The 26,345-nt window shown below is 37.2% G+C and overlaps 1 protein-coding gene across 1 annotated transcript in view; it reads right to left on the reverse strand.

Annotated features, from left to right (window-relative positions):
- UBE3C (ubiquitin protein ligase E3C) overlaps positions 1-25,160 on the reverse strand; it is an 81,835-nt gene extending 56,675 nt beyond the window's left edge. Inside the window, exons 1-10 of the mRNA XM_054190408.1 lie at positions 24,886-25,160; positions 14,558-14,611; positions 11,717-11,791; positions 10,878-11,024; positions 10,013-10,128; positions 8,025-8,182; positions 5,793-5,946; positions 4,787-5,007; positions 4,354-4,508; positions 2,388-2,575 (exon numbers count right to left, since the gene is read on the reverse strand). Coding sequence (XP_054046383.1) covers positions 2,388-2,575; positions 4,354-4,508; positions 4,787-5,007; positions 5,793-5,946; positions 8,025-8,182; positions 10,013-10,128; positions 10,878-11,024; positions 11,717-11,791; positions 14,558-14,611; positions 24,886-24,951 — 1,334 coding nt within the window. The 5' untranslated portion in view covers positions 24,952-25,160. The remainder of the gene's footprint in view (positions 1-2,387; positions 2,576-4,353; positions 4,509-4,786; positions 5,008-5,792; positions 5,947-8,024; positions 8,183-10,012; positions 10,129-10,877; positions 11,025-11,716; positions 11,792-14,557; positions 14,612-24,885) is intronic.
- Positions 25,161-26,345: the final 1,185 nt, after the last annotated feature.

Genomic DNA, 26,345 nt, shown 5'->3' on the forward strand with positions numbered 1-26,345 from the left:
ACATTGTATTTTTGGGTATCTTGTTCTGTCCTCTCTTGGTCTCTTGCAAAACCAAAGAAACTACTGAGCTAATGCAGCAACACTGATGTTCCTAACACCATATAATATGTAATAAGATTACTGAGGTGCTACAAGAAGAAAAACCATTCAGCTTTAATGGAGTGACATAAGTCTGTACCGTTATCTTTTTTTCAATAAGGAAAAACGCCTCGGAACTATAAAAACAATACAGAGGTATGTGTTGTTTCCTCCCTTCCAAAGTCTGTGTTAACAGCCTAATTTTCTTTACGGTTATTGAAAAGTTATTTTCAGTTACTACTCTCTTTAACGTCCCACTTTGATTTGCAGCCTTTATGTTTTTAATTATAATTTTCTATTACAGTTGTAAATGCTGTTAAATAAGCAATGTTTTTGTAACAACCTTTTCTATCTGTTAAACCATTTGACCCAGTATGTTTCCGAACAGAAAATAAGAGAGCATTTTTAAATAAATTATTTCTGTTTAACTATTTCTACACAGTTTAATTAAACAGATACACTTTACTCTGAATATTAAATAATTTAAAAGTTAGTCTCAAGTCAAGCATCTTTCAAAATATTATCATTAAATTTGACAAAATCATTTGGGCAATTAAAAAATCATTAGGCAATGAAAAAAAGTTAAAATTAATGACAAAAAAATATATGTTTCAATTGTCTTTTGAAATGGCACATGTTTACTACCTTTAGAACAACATGAAATGTTCTTTAAAAAAATACCCAAAAAGAATGTTTAGAATAGCTGCTTGGTAACTTAGGGCAGGTCTAAAATGCACCGAGAATAGGACAAAACACTGAGAACTGACACGATGATGCCTGGCAAACCCAAGAGTTATGACTGACTGGAAGTCAGAACTAGTAATTAAATATCTACTTTAATTTACCAAATACCTGTATGAATTAACTTCATTTTTACTATGAAAGTAATTCCATTGGTATTACTGACACAAATCTTAGTATCTCTGCTACCTCTTTCTAAAATTAGTGAATTCAACTATTTTGGAGCTTTTCGAAAGTTAAAATTTGTAAATCACTTTCTATTACAAGATGAGGAGTAGAGCTTTCCTAACTCCTGAATTCATCCGATGTGTAACTAGCCTGTTACCACAGAGAACTGCAAAGACCCAATACAGCTTCTCAGAGGAAACAGATGCTACACTCGTACAATTAAAGTTCTGTGTGACTTCTTTATTCATTAAACGCCCTGTTCCACAGTCACCAGCAAACCTCAAGTCAAAGCAGTGATGCATTTAAACTCAGTAATTACTATCCAAGGCAATGTACTACTTGCAACAATAAAGCGGGCATACTAATTCAACTGCTGCTATGATCTTCAGGTCTCACATCCTGCTCTAATGCAATTAGTCTACAAAGAACTAATTACCCTAATCGAGCAATCACAGTTTCACTGACATCTTACTTCCTCTAACAGCTATAAACACCATTGGGCTAAGATAGCACCTAATTAGTTTTCTGTATCACTGTTTACAATGCAGTTTGAATTGATTATGTTTACAACATTCCCTAAATACTTACTTTACTACCAGAAACTACATACTTATTCAAAACTACTTGCACCAGAATAGTGTTAATACTCATGGGTCTTAGCTTGATGATAAAAAGGTCACAAATCTTCTTCCATTGTTACTGACATTTGTGGTTTGCAGCCTTTGTAAGAGAATGCTGTACAAATGAACAAGTCTTTTATCTCCGTCTCAGGTGCCAAAGCTCTTCCCAAACAACAACAGTGGGTTTCAGCAGTTAGGAATCGTTTTAATTTGTAGCAAGAGAGATTTTGGCTATATATTAAAGGGGGTAGAGAACACTTTGGTTTCGGTGCTCAGCCAGCTAGAGAGACTGTGGAATACGTATCACTGAAAGTTTTAAAAACAACCTAGACAAAATTCTGCTAGAAAAATGCTTAATACTGCCTCTGAGCAAGTGGATGGATAAACTCCTTTCCAGAATCTTTGCAATACCTATTTGTGTGATTTTCTGATCACAAATACTACCTGCTCCACAGTCCTCAGTGTGGTGATAGAAGACTAACTTATTTGCAAGATGACCGTAAATAAGATAATGTAAATAAGGCTAACTTATTTACACTTCTGGATTCAGTGATTACTCCGGAGAGAGCACAATAAACAAGAAGTAAAATAAGAAACAGAATGAATCCATTCTTTGGTTCGCCTGGAATTATTATTTAAATTCTGAAATTCTTATTTATTTCATCTGATCACAGAGGAAAGCACAGGAAAAAAAAACACCACAAGACTTTGAAACAACTCTATCTAATAAAACCAATTTTAGATGTACTACAGTTCAACATCACTATTATTTATACTTGCCTGACTTTTGGCACCATCATTCGGTGTTGCACCATTAGCGTGTGGCAGATTGATGCCATCAAGGTAAAGACCTCTTCACTAGCTGAATCTCTCCAAACCATATTCAGCAGAGTGTTTGTCTGCTGCTTTGTATCCAATTTCTTTAGACACTCCTCAGTTATATACTGAACTGATATTCTCCCATCGCCCTACAAACATATCAAAGAAAAGTTTGCTTTAAGTCTTTTTAATGATCAAGTATCCCCTTTTTTTAAAAAAAATAACACCTCAGAATTCTACTAGAACATAAAGTCTTCTTGTACAATAATTAAAATGCAAGCACATATGTATATCCCAGTAGCATTATTAAAAACATCAGACCCAAAAGCCAACTTAAATCCCTGGGTAGGCAACTGTTGGGTTGTGGTATCGACCTTTTCACTTAGTCCAGTGGGAAAGACTGCCTTTAAAGCAGGCATGTTCTGAAACAGTTGGATACAATAAGGCAACATCACTTACTGGCATAAAATATGTGAATAGTCATCTCTTCCCCGCTGACATCAGTCAGCATTGGACATGAAATCCAGAAATGGATGTCTACTCTAAGTTCCTTTACAAACAGTATTTTCTCATTCATAACCCATGGGTTAACAAACAACAAAACACTTCAGGGTGGCTAACACACGTTTGGGTAGTACCAGAAGCGCATGAAGAGGAATGCTTTCTCTTGCCATAAAACTGAGTGGAGCTCGGCATTTTCTTTTCCTTATTTCCTCTCTTTATCTTGCCCCCAACAGAGCAAAGCAGTCTGGATCGTTGAAGGATACAAGTTATCTAATTATTAATTTTTAAGAAAGAGGGGTTCCCCACCCATCCACCCCTTTTTTTTTTTTTAATTTGTAAAACAGGCATGCATGGGAATTTGGAATACATAAAAAACTCATAGGAGAAACACAAGAAAAACGTATTGCAACAAATAGTATTATCTATTAAAGCCTCCTCAGAGCAGATTTTCTCCAATTTACAAATTATTGTAAGTTACCTGTGAATAGAAATTTATTCTTTGTTTTTACCTAAACGCCTTTTAAACACCACCAATATCTCTAAGCCACAAGTAGAATCTGCCAATATTTACATCACATACAGTGTGTGTGTGGCTGGTAAGTTAAATATTTTATTCACACTATCTTGGTAAAGATTCCAGGGTAACAGTAACACACTGCATCTAAAAATGCACAAGTAAAAGGCTGCCCATATTCCCCAACAGGATGGTTCTTTATAGGAGGTTACTCTCAACATCTAGGTCTTAAAAAAGCTGCATCTTTCAGAAATGTAGATCACCTTACATGAAATGTAAGTAGGCATTATAGAGCTGGTACGCTTTTGCTTTCAACACTTAAGAAAATGCCAGGAAGCCCTAGAATACCTGAGACACAGAAATTTGGAATTTCCAGCTCAGTGTGGGGAGCTAAAGTAATCTAGGAGACTATTTTTTTTTTTAATGAACTCTAAACATGGTTAAATTTCACATATTCCATAATGGAAGACTGCACATTGCACAAGTCCTTTGAATGGTAGTGTCTTTTCAGAGATTATATAAAGGCCAGTAAGAACCTGTTGACATCTCTCCAACTTCGGTTGTTCAAAGCCTTGACCTGAGTGTTAGGAGGTTAAAGTTAGCGTGGATTCATTTTACTGGTGGAAGTTTAAACTATAGCGAAAGTTCTATTTACGCTACAGTCTCTATACATTACACTACAGAAAGCAGGTATTCCCTCTTGTTTGTTGATTTTTTGTTCTGTTTTGTTTTTAATGTAAGCATCCAGTTCTGTTTGCTTGCAGTGAGCAGCCATCTATTTTTAAGAAGTAAACATGCTCCCTTCTACATGCAGCTAGGAAAACACTGGACTTCATGGTGCTCCTGGTTTTGCCTGTATTTGCTGCTGCTATAATACAAATTCATTCAAAGCAATTCTGTACTGCTTACTGGTGTAGCTGTCATTTTACTGATCTCTTCATCCTCATCTTCAGAATCACTGTTTGCATCTTGACAATTTGTACCAGCAGCAGACACAGGCAGCTGAGAGAGGAAAGTCTGGAGTACCCTCAGATACACAAGAAGTCCTTCCTCTGAAAGGGATCCTATAGCACATACATTGAAATAAAAGATCATTAGTCAGATCACACTGTACTATAATGTATTTTACCAGAAGTACCCAAACAAAACACATTATGCCAGATCTTATCAAATGAAGTGTACTTTTTACTGAAAAGGGTAAGAATAGCTAATAAAACAGATGTCTCCAACACTTTTATCCACAAACTGTCCTTTTTGCTTGGCAATGAACCACGTTGTAGAAATACATAACGCATTAACTCAAATATGAAAAAACAACGAATTGCCCATTCTGCTTTCTCACCCAAATATGTTTCTCCAACTGTTAACACGAAATAAAAAAGCCATGGGGCTTGATCACTTCTTCTTGAACATCTGCTTTCTGCTAGTAATAGTGCACTCAGAAAGAGTTCATAAGGGAAAATGGTCTGCACATCAGCAAGCGCTGGAATGATGAAATGGAATATCTGATCCGTAAAAGGTGCTGCCAGAAACTCCTCTGTGAAGGCTGCAAAAATCTGCTGCCTGAAATGAAGAAAAATTGTCTTTATAGAAAATATAGACAAGATTTCCCACATTTATATCCATGGAATAATAGATCAATTTGCAAGTTTGAACACGTCCATCAACGAGACTGCAAAGATGCACTTCATTAATCCTGTGCTAATAAACCAAATTTCTCAGATTTCTCAAAAATTAACTTCTTACACTACGTGCTTTTCCTGATGATCTTACATTTCATCTTATCCTTTAAACTTTTCAGGAACTCAGAAAAAAACTATTCTGAAGTTAAATTTGGTGTTTACATTCTTGACATAAAAAATAAATTAAAAAGCCACAATAACTATTTATCCCCCAAAATACTACTTTAACACAAAACACTATCACGTGATACAACCGGATTGCTACAAACCCGACATTCCTCTTGAAAAAAATAGCTATGACTTAGTTATTTCTCTTCATAAACCTCAGTTCCTCTGTCACAAAGTTCTTTTTAACTCTAAAATTCTCTTCTGCCCTTAGCTGCATCTCTGCTCTCATCTATTTTTTTCCACACCTGTGTTCCCACATATTATGATACCCACTATTCTCGTCTATTCTCGTTTATCGTCTTCAGCGTTTCATTGCCTTTTTCTTAAACACACCTGAAACTACATAGTTTCAACAATGAAAAACATTACCAAAAATCAGTACTATTACAAATGAATCAGCAAACTGCACTGAAAGAATAACCAGACACTCAACAACAAACTGTGCACCTTTGACAGTAACAAGTAAGTACACAAATATCTAATATTATCTTTATTTACCTTGCACCTCCTGGACAGGAGCTATATGTAAAGTGCAATGGCTTCAGAACATTCTCCAGAAGTATTTTTGCAACAGGGACTCGAGAAACATCAGAATACTCAATACTCGAGGGAAGCTTATTGTTAATTAACAAATAAAGCGACTTGTAGTAGCCTGCAAATTAAGAAATACCACTTTTAAAATACATATTTTTTTTTCTTTTCCATACAAAACAACTTATATACTTAACATTATTAACTTGAAAAATACTTTACAATTAATTGCACAAAGCTTTACTAAGGAATACATTTTACAATAGTCCAAGTAACATTCACATAACTAACAGGATATACCAACAGCCTCTTTGGAAACTTCACTGTATAAAATCATAGATAGGTAATTGCAGTCAGAATCAGTTTGATTTTTCAAAGACCAACCACTCTTGCTGATGAAGTGAATAATTTGATTTTTATTTTAAACAACGACCTATGAAAAAGACTTTCTTTTCTCCTCTGAGTGACTCTAGTTATGTTTTTGACAGCTGCCCTTCTACCCTTTCAGAAATGATGAATTTTCCCCTCCTCCAAAACATGACTGCATCATACAGGTAACAGTCCTGTTGGCACAATGTCTCAATTCTATAACCACCTTGCCTTAGGAGGCTGAAGAATACAGTTGCTGTTCCCAAACTAGGAACCTCTCAGACAGTAATAAAATGCACTACCACCCAAGCCATGAAGAGATGTGTAGAGTGTAATCTGTTTTTGTCTCACTAAAGTACAAATGGAATCATATGATTTCATTCTTCTTAAACCAACTTCCTCTTGCTCAATGAACTCCTAAACTCAATTTCCACTACTACAGGAACCACTATAAATGCATAAATAGTGTTGCATTATTGAGAGGCCCAGTCTAAGACCCCTAAGACCCTTCATCAGCAACTACCTAACTTGACATACAATGCAACAAGTGGAAATCACTATAAAGGAATACCTTAGCAATGCTGACAAGACAAATTACATAGAAAAATGTGTACTAAAAAAAGCTGATTACAGATTCTTTACAAAATAACCATCATAAATGAACAGGAGACAGAACATCTGTAGTTGCACACAACCACTTCTTTTTGGTTTGACTGTAAGCGTTCAGAAAGCTTATTTTTTTTTACTAAAATTTATGATCTAACATCTTGATAAACTTTCACACATCAGTTACGAGAACTGAATATTATACTAAAAGAAGTATAACGTATTAAAGTATTCTGGAAGATATACTTATTATATAGTAAGCAATGAGACAAATACTTCTATAGTTTTAGTTATGCCTGGCAAGTAAAATAAGTGTGCTACAATAACAGTCATTTTTTTCCTCATAGCGACTTCAACATGTAGTAGTTAAAACCAAATCCTTAATAACAGGATAAGATAGCCTGGTCCATTGAACGTACTTTAAAACCTACACACATAGAATTATTCTAACAATTAACTAACAAATTGGAATGTGCTCTTTTTACATTTCACACCAATGAAGACGGATCCGAGATGTTTATTTCATAATGGTTTTGTCTTTTCTCCCTATCCACAAGTCTTGCAAAATCAAGACAAAACAGAATTTTGGTGATAACTACACAACTCATTAACTTTCAAGTATGTTTGCACAGGTGTAACTGATTGCAGTTACAAACAGTTTTGCTGATGATGGTACAAGGGAAATAAAAGCTAGTTTACCATCTCTTTGCTAAGGTGTCTCTACTGTTAGCAGGATGAAAAGGCAATGCCAATTTATGATAATATCGAACGTTAGCAGTTATAGAGAACCGTACTGCGAAACAACACCCAACTGTTACACAACTAAAGCTTAGACCTGGCACAGTGTGTGTACGTGTGCCCATGCACGCATGTGCACGTGTGTGTGTGCATAAACAGCTCCTGGAATAAAACTTCTGTTAGGTAATATCCACCTACTCAAAATCTGTGGTAAAAGTCTGTATAAGTAACTTGGTAGAATATTCAATTTATAAACAGAATTTCCAAAAAAAGTCAAACAGTAATTTCTCAAGCAATGATCTCATTGCAAGCAAAATATCCATCTAATATATATCTATAGGTTAGTGTACGCAGCACTTAATTCATCAAGTCATCATTCAACATGTGGTAAAGGCAAAATGTGACTAAACAACACGGTCTTCAGGTATTACACGTTCTGTTTAATTTTTGAGTATTTCTCACAACTTATAGTTCCTAGCTACTCACCTTTTTGAATCATGTAGTGCAAAATTTGTTCAATTAATGATGTCACATAGCTGACATCTTGTAAAACAGGCAAATATGTATTCTCAGATGAAAATACCTCAAGCATTCTCATAGGAAGTGCAACATTCAGACTGTCGTCATTGCAATTTTGCAATAGCCTATAAATAAAATGAAAACAAAATTATTTAACAAGATATTTCTTTTATTTCATGACAGGCATATGCACACTGATTTAAAAATAAAACTACCAAAAAACCTTTCCGCATTCACCTTAAAATAACTTATTTCCATTTGTTTTCCAAGTGTTCTTAGTAGCTTAGCCACATCTTTTTATTAGCACCTTTATAATAATAATTCCCAATTTCAGAGTTTCTATGAATACAGCACTCTCTTTAAATCCTACTAAATTCTTGTTTTCAATGACTTGACAGTTTGAAGGTCTACTGCATGAACTGGAAGAGAAGGAAAGAATAATACATGTTTTTCCAACATGTATTACTACCCATATTAAAAATGAAGTCATGAAAGCCCCGGAGCAACATGGGCTGGGAACAAACGCTGAGGAACGTCTTATGTATAACTAAACCAATATGTCCCTCATTACAGACTGAAATACTAAAAATACAACCATCCCATCCTTCTAGCAAATTGCTTATGAAACAACCACCACTAACAACAGAAATGGTGAAGATTAAGAGTCTGTTTAGAATTAAAAGGAGTTGTTAGTATGAGATGTATATAAGCATAGTTGCTCTAGCAATGTGCCTGCTTTCCCAGCCATTCAGAAAGATGGGACCTATCAGAAAAATTTCTTTTGACACCATAGCTAAGACATTTCACTAAACCAAAAAAAAGATACTCTGGCAACAAGATCTCTTTTGCAGATGTAGCTGCAATCACACTGCCATTTTTTGCTACAATACCCTTTTTTTCACCTTTTTTTTTCCATAGCATCAAAAGCTACAGCTTCTCATTTAATATGAGCTTATCCCAGGGAAACACTTTTTTGGCTACCTGTCCCACTGCTCGCTGTCTGGGCTTTTTCAGAAAATTGAAATAGCTCTGCAAGTAAGTATAGACACCCATCATCGTGCTGGCAAGGTGAAGTCAGGAAGAGCTTCTTCCTCCATCCTCTCTATGTGTACAGGCAGGAACAGCTCTTCCACTCCTGTTTTCCCACATCACCCAGTCAGAAAGGGAGAATGGGAATACAAACAGAGCTGCATTTATAAAACCTCAGTTTCAACTGTAGTGAAAATGTACAATTCAATCCAGTGAGACCACAGCTGCATTCCACTGTATGTGGACTATGAAGCCCACCACTCAAGTCGTCTTTAGTATCTGCTGTCACTGTTTCTTATACATACAGTCTACACCATTGTCAGAACACAAGGTCCAGTGACTTGAATGAAACGGTTTTCTAAAAAAGCCTGAACATTAAAGGGAAAAAAAACTATTTTAAAGCTATTTTAAAGCTTTAACTTTAAAGCTACTTTAAAGTATAACTAGTATCCATTATTAATAAGAGCAAATATACTGTTTTCTAAAACTAGGCTTTAGCTGTCAGCTATTCAAGTAACCTTGATAGATTAACTGTTTTAAAACAAAATATATCCAAAGCATATCCTTGGAACATCTGTCTAACTCAGATATACCTTCTAATCACTACCAGTTCCCAATAAAACCTTCTGGTTTCCACAAATATTGCTAATGACATAGTGATAAGCAAACATTTAAGAACACACTTAAGCTTATCCCTAGGCAGGGCATCCCTTAAGCACATGTTGAACTTGAAAGTCAATTTCATTGTTCCTACATAGGAACAAGCGTTCTATACCACGGCCTACATATATATTTTACATGAACAGTCCTCTCTCTAAGATAAATTTACATTTAATACTTCACCTGCTGCAAAAAGAAACAAAAGAAGTGCCAAACATAATTTCTGAACACTTTTTAGACAATAGCATACAGAAAAAAGAATTTACCTGCAACACAGCCCCAACAGTCTTTTTATTTGGAATAAGCAAGTAAGTCTGTCTGGACCATCCAATTGCTTAACAAACTGAGAACTCTGTTTAATTAAATTCTGACACATCCATACCTGGGAAAAGATATGCAAAAGTTTACTCTTTATAACAACAAGTTATATTATTTATTGCAATACAGATAGTATTATTTCAATCCTGTTTTGGATACCTTTGGAGGACTTAAAAACACTAAGACAATCATGTTCAGCTGAGAAAAAATTGTTACACAACAAACTACACAACTGCTAGAACTAAACTTTCAAAGTTAAAACTGAATTACGTTTGCAAATAACTTTACTCTTGCAACAAATTTATCTGATTTTTTTTTTGTTTTAAATAACCATAATTCTTTAAATGTCCATTATTAATATCCGCTATGAATTATACTTACTTGTACATTAGGGAAGTTTGCAGTGACTTTGCAATTGCTATGCCAGCATTATTGACCAGCAAGGAAAAAAAAAAACACAAAAAACCTAAACGCTTTAGGAACGACTAGATGGCTAAGTGGAAAATACTGTTTATAAATTAAATTCTAATAGAAGTTTAATATTTTTAATAAATTACTGTGAATAATAAACACAGGATTTTTCACGGCTTTATTTCACAGATTTTTTTTGTGTGTGTGCACATATAAAATCTAATTTTAAGCTATTCTGTCTAAACGACAGAGTGCAGGCCAGCAAAAGCCAGAATTCTTAAAAGAATTTACTGAACTGGTCAAAGCCCTTTTTGCGTCCCTTCAAAATCTTTCAAGTGAAAGAGTACTTTAAAAGTGCATGAAATAAAAGTACTATGGATCAAAGTATGTTATAGTACTCACCAAACGCTTAGAATCCTCATTCTGTCTATAGAAAAAGAGTAACTGACGAACTAAGAGAGTCAAATTAGCTCCATTAGCAGTGGAAAAGGTTCCTCCAGATTGGGCCAAATTAGCACAGCGATCAAATTCACTTCTTTGGATAGAGTGCTTAAAAATAAGACATGCATCAACATATCAATAATGGTTATGATTTCAAATAGAGATGCAAAATTTTCAAAACCTCATTGCAGTTTCCCATCCAAAGTGCTAGCAAAGTAGTAAAATGGATGCAGCACATATTTGTTAAAAGATCAAAACACATACACAGTAACACAGTTAAGGCCATAACTGCTTTCTGTAATTCAAAAAGTACACATTGCAACAAATTTGTTGCTTTTCAAGTAAAGAATATCACATCAAACATTTTCATCTATTTTACTCAATAAATATTAGTAAATTTAAACAGATACAACCCTTTCTTAGAATAATCTACCCAACAGCAGCTTAGAAAGAACAACTTTTTGACTCAAACTACCACCTTAGACATACTGGGGATAAAAAGCTCCACTGATGTGTGAAAGCTACTAATACCTAACTGGTTTTGTATGCTTTGTCAGCTCAAAAAAACAGTGTGTAATCATACCGAAGTCCACTGTCACATACATGCTTTGTGGAATAAACGTTCATCTACTAAAATATTGAGGTTCAAACAAAAATGTCAAGAGGGAAAAGGAACTTGCACTTTGTGAGCACACACAATATTCAAAAAGGTGAAGATGTTCCAATGGAATTACTTATTACTAGAAAGTCTATTTTTCAACAAAACTGTTTTACATCTTTCTAAATAAATAAATACTTACTTGATGTTTTCTGTCTCTGTACCCTCTTACAAATGACTGGATTATTATTGCATTTTTCAGCCTCCGCCTTTCTTCCTTTAAAGCAAAGCGAGAAAATCAAAATCAATATTATGGCGCTGACTCTAATTCATACAACTATATTTAAAGTGGTATTCAAAAAGATTTTTTTAAATTAAAATTAAGCACTAATCATTAGTAAAATAAACTGAAGGTTTGCATCCAATATACATAAATCAGGGAGAAAGTTTTTATTTTTTTAGTTGTAAATTTACCATAAAGATATTGCAAAAGAATTTTTAATACTCATATGTAATACTACAGAAATCAAAATAAACACATTTGTATTTTATTAGACAAAGTCTTAATACTAAAACATCAAAGAATTAATAAAATTCAATTACACCATTCCTCTTTCTGCATAGATCAGCTAACACTGAAGACCTGCCTATTTGTTTCCATTCAAATAACAGATCAGTATTATGAGGCTGGTGCAGTTTAGAAGGGGGGCGGGGGGGGGGGAGACAAAACACAAACCACAAAAAAACCAACCAACCAACAAAAAAACCCAGTTATTTGGAGACAATACTGCTGTCAAAAGGAAAAGAGGCTTAATGCTTTAAGCCCGGGAGCACAATATGGAAATTAGTAAAAATTCCTGCTCTCTCCTTCAAACCAGACATGTAAATTGAGTCATTTTATGATGTCTTCCTCAGTAGCTAGAAAGAGTATTTAAAATCATCCCTTTAACAAGGTCTCACTTGCTGGGGAACTGAAAGCCAACTTGCTTCAGGTACTATGAAAAGAGCACTCAGTGAGTCCACTGACAACAGCCCCAGCATATTCCATCACAACAAATATCTAAGGGAAGTGGCTACTGTAATTAGGTTTCTAATAATGTCCGTATAGTTTCTTAGGGGATGAAAGAGGGAAGTAAATAAAGTTGTTTCTCATGAACCTAGAGCTACAAAGCAACGGTTGAGGAAGGGAAAGTAGGAAGATCAAGAGTTCAAAAAAAAAAAAAAAAAAAGAGCAAAGCCTGCTTTGAGAAGAGAAATTTTATTTAACCTCATGAATCCTTGCACTATAATGAGCCCATAATTCTGTCGGCCACCAAGCAAAACAAACCACCAACATGTTTTTATAAATTTCATTAAAATACATTTGGGAAAGTTCACATAAACTTTCAACTCTCGAAAACTTGAACTTAACCTGAACTGACCAGAGAAACACCAGATGAATTTGCTATTCAATGCCTATCTTGGAAACCCCAACCCCCAAAGCAATTTCTCAGAATAAGCATACACTTGAAAGTCTCTAATTACCTCTAGAGTACAGATCAAAATCAAAATTTTGATAGACCAAAGGGTATTTTTCTCTCCAAAGTATCAAAACAGTAAAAGTGCAAAGTACAGGGGCAAGCAGGAGAGAGTTTCAATTACAAAGAGGCACTGTCTCTTCATAATCATAATGTAATGTTCGACTGAAAAGTAAGTATTTCTCCTTTTCTCTAGATACAGGTTTTATCCTAGAATACATAATTGTCAATTAGCGACCTGTAATTGCAAAGGTTTTAAGTCTGAGGTCACTGCTAAGATTCTGATACAGGCATTTTTTTAAAAGCCATAACTGGTTCCATTCTCAGAGGAGTCATTCATTTTGTGAGAATCCGATATATGTCACAGAAAATCGTTGTGTTTATGTGTGTACATATACAGATATATGACTCTGCATCAGCTGTGCAGCAGACAGAATTAAGCAACTTAACGGCCAAAAGTTTATGAAGTGCAAAAAACTCCGTTTGCGTATGTTGATAAGGACTCACTGATTATAAATTTAATTCATAAAACAGCATTCTGAACTAACTGGTGAAATCCTAGTAACTTCATACTTTAACTTGGTCCATAATTATACATCCAGGGTGGAAAGAAAAAAAGCAGTTACCGTCCTCAGAATCAGAGGAGCCACGGCAGAACTTGTATTTAATCTAGCAAGGGTCAAACACATCTTTAAGGGCCAAACAGCTCTTTATTCTTGATTTGCATGAAAACTACAGTTACACTTTTTAACTCATTTTAAAGACAACAATTGTTTTTACTCGTATCAGAGGGGGAAAAATGACAAAATGAAGATATTCACTTTTAATTCCATATTACTAAGTTTTGATTTCATATTGCCACATATATTAATGTTTTAAAACCGCTATTTTTCCTTTCAATGCCTATTCCTCCTTTGCATTATTCCAGACTGAATTATCCATGGCAGTAAACTTCATTCTCAAACCACTTTTAAGATTTTCTAAAGCCTCACAACTGCTTCTCATTGCTCCTCAATTATCAGGTGATTTCAAAGCAGTTTAGGATGCACTCAAGTATGATTGTTTTGATTCTACCTCCACAGAACTGAGGCATGCACTGGGGAAAGTGAACTGCTGAAGGTCACCCAAGAAACCATAGAAAAACCAGGAGCAGAAAACAGTTTGCCGAGCCCAACCCACAGTAATAGATTATGGAAAAGGCCAAAAAAATGCGATTTACTATCCAAATATCTGCCTTTTCTCAACAAAGCCTAGATCACATGAGCAACAAAATAAAAGGAAAAATTCCCTTTGCACCCAGTGCATGCTTAACTACCTTCTTTTGAGACGAAAATCACTTCTGGGAAGCACCTTAAAAGCAGTCAAACAGTTTGTCAATTCTAGTATACTGGACGACTATGTAGAACTTGCAAACTGAAACAAAACATTCCTGAACTAAGTACGACTGCAGCAGAATGAAGTACTTTGGACTGTAAATGTTACTACATCAAAGATAAATCCATGCAAACGCTTACAGTCTACTTTACCTCTCGTTTTCTCCTTTCTTCCTGAGTACGATGCAGGAGAGAAGCCTTTTCTTCCTATAAAGAAAAAAAAAATATACAATTGCATTTTCATTCAAACGTATGATTCAAATGTGTTAATGATGTTTAATCTAGACTTCACTTTGGGGATCGTTCATGATATGTAATATGTAAAACACTGGAGAAAAGTAAGTGTTAATCATTTTCTGCTCTTACAAATACATGTTATGCAGCCCTGTCGGAAGCACAGTGACAGAGGGAAGCTATGTAAGAAGAAAAGGGACAGGCAAACAGCAGCAAACTGTACTGAACCCTGTCCAGGTTTGTGTTCTCAGCATCCAAATAACCTAGGCAAACATCATCGATTTACAAATGGGGGAGCTGAAACATAACAGGGTCCCAATCCTACCAGGTAGTACCAAATGTTTATCAAGTGTTTTCCTTGCTTGGAGCATACGTAAGTTATTGGCCCAGGTGCATGCAACAAGCTGTGGCACGTTCAAAGTAATCACATACTGTTCCAAATCCCCGTGCTTTTGTCTAACTTGCAAAAAGGCATTAAGTTCTTATATTTACTTATCCTTTTCCTCAAAACTTGTCCGGAAAAGATGTCAAAACAGACCTATATAACATAAATGAAAGGAATTTTTTCTTTTAAAATTTTGAACCCTTCACCCAAATTAAGGCTTACAAACTGAAACTTTCAGGACAGTGATCTCTCCAATAGAGAAAAAGTAAAGAACACTGAAGTATTTATGAGGTCTCTAAAAAACAATACCATTACAATAGAAAACCTGTGTATTAGCTCTTTAAACCAGAATCTTAAATCAGTACACAAAGATTACAAAATATAAACAAAGCTTTATTTGCAAGTATCTCTTACTGGATGGCTCTGTGTAGTTTCCAAGGAAATATACAAAATAATTCCTTTTTGATGCAAGGTATTTAGCTCCCACTGCAGACAATGACAGTTGAAAGTACCCTGACACCTTTCCAAATCCAGTCTAAAACAGATGACAGATTTAAGGAAACTATTTTCTTTTTTTGCTTCTTCTACATATATAAGAACTTCCATTTTCACCCTACGCCCCTATTAGTCTAGAGAAGTAAAGAAATAAAATACATTCAAGCTGAAAATGTATTATAGCAAAATACATAAAAATAAATTTGAAGTTGGCAAACAAATGTTTATGAACTATTTAACCACATCAAAAACAACTGTGCTGTAATATTTTCAATGTCTATATGCAGATACAAAATCTGACGGCAAAACTCTTCTGCATTTCTTTTCTGATGATACAGAGTAAGCAAGGTCATGATTCTCCTAGTTTCATTAGTATAGAAAATATTTTAACACAGACCACCAAGAGAGAAATAAAAAAGAAAGACACAGACGCAAAAAATGAATTTAAAGTTGGGTTTGTATTTCAGATCATTTACTGGCGCAAGCATAAAAAAAAGCCACAAGAAGGTTAACCATCTTCTCCTCTAAAGACAGTATTTATGTCCAAAGACACCACTAACTACCACTACTGTCCTCTAAAGACAGGGTTTTTTCCATGTGTTAAATACAGTATAAACAAATCATAACAAAATCTATACATAAGATGATGTATCTCCACTCAAGCAATAGGAAAGGCTCCAGGTCTGTTGGTAATGTGAGGCAAAAGATTATGACCTCACACATACAAAAAAGACAAAATAATGTACTAAATTTATAAATAACCAACAGATGGCTAGAAGTTTCAGAACTTTTTTTAACGGATCACTTATTTTGCAACAGCTGATACCCAATGCATTACAGAAGTTAGTGAAAAGAAAGAAGCTAGTAAAAAAAGAAAAAAGTTACAAAAAAGAAAGAAGTTAGTAAAAAGTGAAGTGATCACAGTGACAACTCTTCAATCTGCTTGGGGAGTTTCATTCTGGAGGCAGTGCCATATAGAGAGAATTTCTGCTTAGAAGCAATGTTGCTAAATTTGTCCTTACACTTCAGAACGGATTGAAAGAAAAAGCAAATGAAAGACAAATTGCTACATGTGAGCAGAGAAGAGAATGGTATGAAAAAAATACAACCAGAGTAAATGCAATGGATTAGTTAATAAAGGAAAATAAGTGGCCAGAGGGCTTATCAGAGCCAAATAATCTTAAGTATTTGGAGAGAGGGGGAGATAAAAGAGGGCACTGTATCCTCACTTAGTGTATCACCAGCTTTGCACTGACCAGGAATTGGATCTCTTTGAAATAAGCACTCTTTAAACTAAACCACTTTTAAAAAAAAATAACAAAACTTACGTTTCTAGTCAATGTCACATACTTGCTTTGAGTATTTGTAAAGAGAAACACCAACTTGTTACGGTGTAAATTAAATACAATAGAGAAACTGTCTTAAAACAAAGAATAAGATATCCAGGTAAGTATATCCCAACTTTAAAAAATTATTGCAGGTCAAATGATACTGTTGCTCTTGTTCACAAGACACACATAGATCAGAAACATAAAGGAACAGAATCACAACTATGACTAAAGAATGTATTTAAATTAAATGCAAAAAAATATACCTATTTCAGAGTTATGCAACCCAACTGGAGTACACCATCTCTTCAGAAATTAAAAAGCAACAGTAAATATGCAATAGAAAATAAACCTGCTGAGAGAAAGAGGTGAAAATAACTATGAAATAAACTTCATTGCCCACAAAGGGCATTCTAACAAATTTCTTTAAGACAGCTAACTGCACAGTCATCTCTGAAATCCTCCCCACCTTGCCTCTTAATAATCAGAACAGTGAAAAGGAGTTAAACTCTACAGCTGTTGCTCTGTGACTGGTTGTGAACAACAATGGCATTATGATAAGTGATGGACATTTGACAGGTCCCACCTATATGGTCACGTGAGTCTGACAGCTACAGCCACTGCTCCACCACCTCTCCCTGCCCACTGACAGCCAGAGCTACTCACAGTACGAGACCATCCGACAGTGACTTCCAAAGATCACACCTAGCTCATTCCTACTCCTAGTTCATTCCTACTCCACATCTTCCTGGCCCAGCTTCTGTGATGATCACGCTACCTTGTTTCTTCACCTGCCAGACAGGCAGACGTCAGGTATCACGGCTACCTATCACGGTAGGCGGTCAGACACGTTAGGGGGAATGAAGCACCAGCTTGTCTTGATTCCTTCAACCCTAACTCAAAAGAAGTGAAAAGCCATTTAGTGAACCAAATTCCCAACACCTTCTATGATGTAGTCTTCTTTCTGCAGCAGCTTGACCTCCAAAGTGCAGAGCAGGGAATACACTGTGTTTTTCATGTTATTAACAGTCCCTTTCCTGTCTGCTCCTTCCTCCAACAGAAGATCTTGGTAAAGACAACCAATCTCAGGCTCTAGCATGCCAGCTGCAGGACCATGAACAACCCAGTCTGAGACATTTCTTCACCAAATATGTGAGGCATGACACAAAGAAACAAGAAAGCAAAGAAAGAGTATGTGACAGCAAAACGCAATGTGACGTGGATGATGACTCAAGAGTAAGACAGAAAGGGGAAAGAGGTGAAAACAAGGAAGCGGATGGAAGACAGCGTACGGAAAGGAAAGCTTGTGACTACCATCAAAGAAATGTTAAGTAATATTTAAAATGTTACTTTATACATCAGGATAAAACTGTTATGTACCGTATTATTCACCACAGCAAAGGTCAACGTTGCACTACTGCTGTAACAGACCAGTTGACAAGAACAACCGCATCCAACAGTGTAAAAATGTCAATGTCGGTGCTTCAAAAACTCCACTCAAATACATAATGAAAAAAAAAAAACCTTGAATGAAAACTGCTTTCTTGTCCTCACTTTGATGAAACACACTATTTTGCTGCAAAAGTATGTTTACACAACTCCTAGCCTTTACATATCCTACACAAAGACTGAATAACATAAAGAAATACACAAATTATGATTCTTTTTGTCCTTCATTTTGACACTGTGCATTGAGAGCGTTAATAAACTTTCAGCCCTCTTGGCTCAAAATTCAGGTTCAGAAAAAAAAAAGTATAAATAATTATTTTCAAATACTCCTAGTATTTGTTGACTTTTTAAAATCTGAAATTGATCACTCGTGGACTGTCATGTTAATCAAGCCATCTTAGATCCACACAAGTAAATTTAAAACCTAAATATGCTAGATGCAAAGGTGAAACCAAGTAATTATTTTCAGGTATTGCCTAAACAGTGAGCATATTTTAAAAAAAATAACAAAAATACATTGATGCAAAAATTTAAATATTATTAGTATATGTTTGAGATTTATTTGTAAACCACCAGCATTTATTGTCTTTCTTTAGTTGAGAATGCAATTCTATTTAACATTACAACAGATCATGTAAAGTACAAGGCATGACTTTTAGGACATTTTCATGAAAAAACAAATAAGCACTTGATCTTTTAACTTTTGGGGACAATTATAAAATCGCGTATGGTTTTAGTCTACAAAACCCAGGACATCTTTTTTCTTTCCTTAAAATGAGGAACATGACTTTTCAGCTGAATTTAGCTTGAACCACATAAACATCAGTAACAACTCCCAAAGCAAATTAAGTGACCTAAGAAATGTATAGAATAAAATTCCTTTCACCGCTCATATTTAGTATGTCCATCAAATAAAAGGAAGATTTTGTAGCACCTCTTTGTAGAGAACAAATGTGGACACTTGGAGACATCCCCCCTCGAAAGTGGTTTTCACCAGTGTTTCTAGTTACCAACATTATGTTAGACAAAATAAATGCCACTTCAATTGGCTTTTATGAATACTAAAAGAAATTAGCACTTTAAAAGACTCACAATGTCTGAAACTGAACCTCATCAATTTAAATTTCACTGGAGAGACAGCTCAGCCAGCCTGAGTAAAACATGTTCAGCAGCTTGAAAAATTCTGCTTTAGAACAGTTTGGGACTCTTCATATCTCTGATTATTTACATCATGGTTAAAATTATACACAGAGAACACCATCTTCCCGAAGAACGTATTTTAAAGCACTTAAAATATGCTCGGGAAAAGGCATTTGGCTAGGGAAAGCCTGGCCTCACTGAAATCAACGTCACAGTACTTGCTAGAAAACACCTCAGCATTTTTGCTCAAATTTTAACATAGGATGTAGGGAGTATCTGGAAAGCCCTGTATCTCTGTAACTACAAAGCCACGCACAGTGGAACCAGAACTTGACTGGAGGCTCTAGAGGTCAAATGAAATGCAATCAAGTTGCTCTTAAATTTACTCTCAAGTTTGTCTGTATTATGATTTTTAAGATGTATATTGTACACATCATTGTAGTTGAGTGACTTTTCATTTTCTCAGAAACATGCAGGGGAAAAAAACATAATCTATAAAAGCAGAAATTTTTTGTTTGAATCTGAGAAATTATCACATAAGTGAAAATAACAGTGTAATCACTGCTGTCAGCTAAATACAAGTCCATCATTCATAGCTTCCTTTCAAATAAGGTGAATTTCAGATGTCACTGAGAGGGAAAAAATCCACAAGAATCTAGTATGCGTTTATTATATTGTTTCCTGCTGACAGTCATTATTTTACTTGATGGTCTCATCATATTTCTACACCACAGATCTGAAATTCAAAGAGTATTTCAAGACTTAGGCTTTGACATTTCAACGTTCTGGACAAAGCACACTTCTGACTCAGAGGGAGGTATGCACTTGCATAAGGATCTAAGCCATGTGCCTTATGGGATGAAGGTCTTATGGAGCAAAGCAGTGCAATTCTTTCCCACCAATTTACAAATAATTTGTAAATTTGTAATTGTAACCTAGAATCCTGTACTATAAATCCCAAGCACCATTTCATTTCCATCGTGACCTGGTGTAGGTTCAAGTAAGATATAATAAAACATTAATTCTTCCCTCCTGAAATTATTAACATCTTTCCTCAATCAATCAGTAAGACAGAAGCAAAACTACTTTTCAAATCTGTCCCATCATTGTTTAAATCCTACAGACATCTATCACCATAAGCAATCCCAACCTCTGCAGACCTCTCCATACACTGGTAATCTTACAGCCTACTGTTTTTAAGTCATTAATTTTTATTCCACAAGAAGTTACTTCATGCATAGAATACAGAAAACAAAAAGCAAAGTACTTCTGCAGTTCTATCTCTGCACTTTAGCTGAGAGCAGGGGGAAAAATATGCAGGAATCTAATGCTTACTGTTATGCTGTTAATTTAAGAAAACGTATCAGTAACTACTAAAATAAAACAAACTTTGTAAATTAAAGATTTTTAATTATTAACAATATCCATGTTAAAAGAAATTAAAGAGACTTTTTAAAATACAGATGAGTCATCCCTATTTGTTCATTAATAACAAACCGAAACTCAGTGAAGTTGGTTTCACTTTCATGACAGTGCTAAGTCATCTGTATCCCTGGAAAGGAAGATTTTTTAACAACCACCTCATACTGGCATTATAATTTAAAAATACTCCATTTTAAACAGTTTGGAGATTTATAATAGAATGGTTTCAATATCTCAACTAAATTTGACTTAATAATATTATTTTAACCATTTTTCCTGTTAAAGGTTTAGGATGTCATCAAGACATTTCACAACCTAAACGAATAATGTACAGCTACAGAGCTCCTCATACACCTCAGCACAGGCACGAGGATCCCCCTGCATGGATGTACTAAAGGACTGGTACCTCATATTTTTCTTAACGCTGATAAAATTAATAAAGAAACACTAGGCCTGACTGCACCAAATCAAGATGACGTGGTTAAACAGATTCTGCATCATGCCACCAAGAGTCCAACTTCACCATAAAATTAGTGAAACATGACAGCTGCCACCAGAAGGCATGGTGACACTCCACCCTGCAGAAATATGTTCACTGTATGGGACACAAAGGATGAGTTGGGAACCACGCAGGTGAAGGACCATCTGTTTCAGTCCACTGCACAGTTAGGTTGGACTAGCTCAATTTCAACCTCACCCCAAACCAACTCTTCAGGCGCACCTCTTTTTTTCCTGCCTGACACACCACAGAAATTCTGCAGCCACAGCCTTTCAGGCAACAATTACCATCCTGTACAGAAAGTCCATGAGTAATTCAAGATGTTCCTGTACTGGAGTCCAATAACAGTATTCATTTTTGGAGACTATTTTACTTCAGAAGTTAAAAAAAAAAAAAAAAGTGTTTTGCCAGTTATAATTAAAACTTAACCTGAAATTAACTTTTGAAGAACCTCATAAAGCAGGGAATCATGTTTTAAAGGTGACAATAAGCACCCCCAAAAATAAAAAAAAAAATAAAAATCAGCCCACAAAAAATAACTTATCATACTGTAAATAAAACACAATACCTATACCCTCAAACAAATATACAACTAATGCAAATAGTCCAAATGAATCAGCAGATTTTTGAAAGTAGATACGGAGGGAAAAGTCCAAACACTGACAATACTACCTGTATTTTTACACTTAATGTTAAAATAATGTTCTGAAAGGATTGGTCAACAAGGCTAGTCATTTCAACAACACTAATTTTGTGACCCAGGATTTTAACAAAAATAAGTGATACTTAAAGATTACTTTTTTGGCAAAAGGTTTGGCTGGACTGAAGTGTCCCTCCACAGCATCCGTAATTCAGACCATCGTAACACATGTGAACATAAGAGGCAAACACTGTGAAAACACACCTGAAGGTCTCTGCTTTATTATTCAAAAATGCCATGAAAGTTAGTGGTGAGAAAGCACACTAGATTCAGTACTTTTCTAACCACCACAATGAACCATAGAACCATTTAGGTTGGAAAAGACCTTTAAGATCATTGAGTCCAACCGTAAACCTACCACTGCCAAGTCCACCACTAAACAATGTCCTGAAGTGGCACATCCATGAGGCCTAAGGAAACACTACAGACACACATGGTGATGTCAGACAGGGTATCAACATATCCAACCCATGACCAACCCATGACCAACCCATGGTTATTGTTTGCAGTTATATTATCAAAACAACTCTTTTAATAGTCAGTTTTGCTGATGGTTTATTTTGGTGTAGTTGTATCCACATCAGGAAGACTGCTGGCATCTTTGGCACTGACTGTCTCCTCAGATTGGAGTCCCTGCTTTCATATGGGGGCAGGGGGGGCTTGCTAATGTAGCTATACAGGTACAACAACATTTGGGAAACGTCCCCAAATTGGGTAGAGACTTATTCTTAGCATTAAGCAGCCTGCATACAGATTCTACCAGTATTTCTGAGTTGTGCTTTATTCCACCAAAGGAATCAAAACAGGCAGTACTAAGCATCCAGCTAACAGTATCGCAGAGGTGCAGGGATGGAACTACACTGTATCTTGGGGAGGGAAGGTTCTCTTTGTAGAAGAACAATTGTGGTTTTTTCCCATGTGCACAAAAAGCTGAAAGGAAATATTTTACAATTCTGCCTTCTGTAAAACTGAAGCCCATAGGCATGGGAAACACCATCGCAAGGAGCCTGTGACATGAGATAATGAGAAGCTCATGGAACCCATATAAGCACTTGCCACACCAATCCTTGCTGTAGTATGCTTACATAAAAGTTTTAGAAGTAATTCTTAGTACTGTTTAAATAAATTCTTTCATTAGTACTGCACATAGTTTCTGAAAATAAGCAGCTATTTCAAGGGCATTTTACTATGTCCATATAACCATTATGTCCAAAGCTGTGACTAACTGATTTGCATTGATGCAGCTCAAGCACTTCAATGTGGTAGTGTAAAATCATGAAATCTGTGGACCGGTCAGTATCAATCTGACCATGAAATACAACCTCTGCATTGGACAGAGTGAAGGTTATGCACCAATTTCAGTCTCCACTTCCTTCACCTCTTAATATTTGCCCTTGAAAACTTCTACCTGTGTAACATTAATAAATTTGTCCCATATAATTAAAATAGACAGAATTCTGCTGATTTTTTCATGAAAAAATCAGTAGATGTAAAAGAAGATGTTATGACAGTTGTTTACTTCTGTAGAAGGAAACAAGTTCTGCAAGTAACGCTATTAGCAAGTCAGTGTCAAAAGTTGCAAAGTACCTCAAGTGTACAGCTAAGGACCAGGGTATGTTCTGCCAATTCCTACTTCAACTGGGGAATATTTATGGTATTTTTGACTCGTGTAATGCTATTTTGTGTAGTCCAATGAACAGAAATGTCTTAAGATAAACAGAAGACAATTCAGATGAAAAGCTGCACAATCTAAATACAGTTCTGGTACGCATTCTCTTGAATAAATTATGTAAGACAATACACCAAAATGCAAACCTCACTGTGATTTTAATATATCGTGCTGCGGTATTTTAGCTCAAGTTTCCTAACTGTACCGCCAAACCTTAAAAGTTTCAGAGAGCCTAACTTGCTTACAGTGCACAATAAGAAAAGCTTACGACTTACTTTTACCCCTATTAAAATTCAAAAATACTAATAAAAGCAGTCATTAATATTTCCACACAACCATGCCCAATGACAACATGGGGAATCAGTATTTTAGTACTGAATTAGAGTGACCCTTACAAAAGAGGCCACTTCTAGAAACACTTTGTCTTTTCTCTCGTTCTTCGGTAGTTCTATGCCCTTCAGTGCCTGACTAAACATTTGACTACTCTGTCCAATCAGCAAGACCTAAATAAACCACGTCGCTTCTTTTCCGTCAATAAATCCAAGGAGATGGAACAGGCTGGTAGAGCAGACAATTAGCTGCTACTCACCCTGCACACGACAAACTGACCGAACGCAAACTTGACAGAGAAAAGCGAAATCTGTGACGCGCAGCCCCCTCTCATGTGGGTGAAGCCCCCACCCCCGCCATTCACATTCATCTCCAGTCGTGTCAGGCCGTCCCCAACCCTCCATGGGGGCTCACCCCAGGCTCTCCCGTGGGAGGGAGGTGACAGGGGGTCGCCGCATCCTTCCCTACTTCCCCTCCCCGGGAGACCCACAGCCCCGGGAGGTGCCCCCAGCCACAACACACCGGATCCCGTGCGAGGTGGGGGGGCGAGCTAGAGACATTTCCTCGCTTCCCACAATTCTTACTACACTGCCAGCCTGGGAGGGGGTGTGTGGTCTGATTTAAAAAATAAAAAAAATAAAAAAAAAAAACACAGAGCCAGAGAGATCTGAGATAAACACATCATCAGGAGGGGAGGATTTTTTCCCCCCCTCTATTAAACCTTAGTCATAGCTGCTCCCATTTTTGAAGGCCCAATGGTGAAAATACCGATAATACAAGGGAACCGAACACAGACACGAACGCGGAGACAGACAGGCGCCGCTTCTTACCTTCCTACTCGCTCCTCCGAGGGACACCTTGGGCCTTGTTTTGAAATCCCCTTCAAAGCTAAACATGTTTACAGCTTATCCCATCTAGAGCGGGGTCCGGCCCCCGAGCTGACCCCGCTGTAGGGGCGCCGGCCGGTCGGTAGAGGCGAGCGGAGGGGCCGCCGCCGGCCCCGGGGAGGCACAAACCGCTCCCCCCCGCCTCCCCGGGCTGGCAGCCTGCGGCCCTCCCGCTCGCCCCCGCGGGGCTGCTCCCCTCACGGCGGCCCGGCTTCCCACCCCCCCCTCCCCCGCCTTCCCCGCCCCGCGGCCTTCGCTTCCCCGGTCGCCCCTTCTCTGACCGGCGGCGACGGCTGAGTGTAGTGGGAGGGAGAAGGAAGGAGGAGGAGGGAGGGAGCGGAGGAGGGGGCTGCTTCACTTGCACTGGGGGAGCAGCCGGCTGCGGAGAGAAGATGGCCGCCGCCCGCAGCCTCCCCGGCGCGCTCACGACGACCGGGCGCGGCGGCGCGCGCACCGCCCGCAACCGCCGGGGACGCGCCGGGCTCCGTGAGGCCGCGCCTCAGGCCGTGGCGGCGGTAGGTCGGAGCCGCCTTTCCCCGCCCGCCCTCATCGCCAGCCCCGAAACTTCTAAAGCTTCTTTCCCGTGGGTGCAGGGGGGCGTTTGGAGTTGGGCTTCCAGCCGTCGGAACGCCTCCGGGCCGGGGCCGAGCCGAGGGTCTTGCTCGGGCCTGGTGCGGGGCCCCTTCCTCAGCCTCGGTGAGGACACCCATACTGCTGCCGCCGAAAGGGCCTCACCTGTGTGTCGTGAACAGCAAGCAGAGGCAAAAATACTAAATATTTGTGCTTGTAACAAATCCTTATATGTGTATAATTTGTCCTTTTCACAGGATAAGCATATGACAGACGTTACCCCCTTGCAAAGACTTCACGAGCAGTCTGAGGGCGGGACGCTGGACACCCAAGTACAGGCTCTTGAGCTCACACAGACCTGAAAATCCATCAAGAAAGTCCCTGGCGCAGGTGGGGTCTGCACAGGATCAGGGCCTTGGTGAAGAGCGGTGAGCGAAAAGGGCAGTAATATAAAAGCAACAGACCTGAATGGTGAAACTGCACCTGAGACTCCTTTAATATTTCTCAGCCTGTTCTCCATTTTTCAGTGCTGTGATTGCATCCTTCCAGATAGAGAGGTGATATGCCCAACAGCAATAACAAAAAGCAGTTATTCAGTCTGCAGCTATGAGGTGCTAAATAAATATATGTGGCCAAATCCAGCTTTCATTTCCTTCAGTGGAAATTTGATTGAGCCCTAACTCATGAATTCTCGCATCGGCATATCACAACAAACAAATGGCAAGGATCCATGTCAGGAGATGATGTACGCGCTTCAGAGCTATTTCGTACAGAGAGAACAATGCCATTTAACTGTTGCCAAGCTGAGTGACAAATGTAATAGTTGTTGAGAT

This window comes from Rissa tridactyla, chromosome 2, assembly GCF_028500815.1.
Source record: "Rissa tridactyla isolate bRisTri1 chromosome 2, bRisTri1.patW.cur.20221130, whole genome shotgun sequence".
Lineage (NCBI taxonomy): Eukaryota > Metazoa > Chordata > Aves > Charadriiformes > Laridae > Rissa > Rissa tridactyla.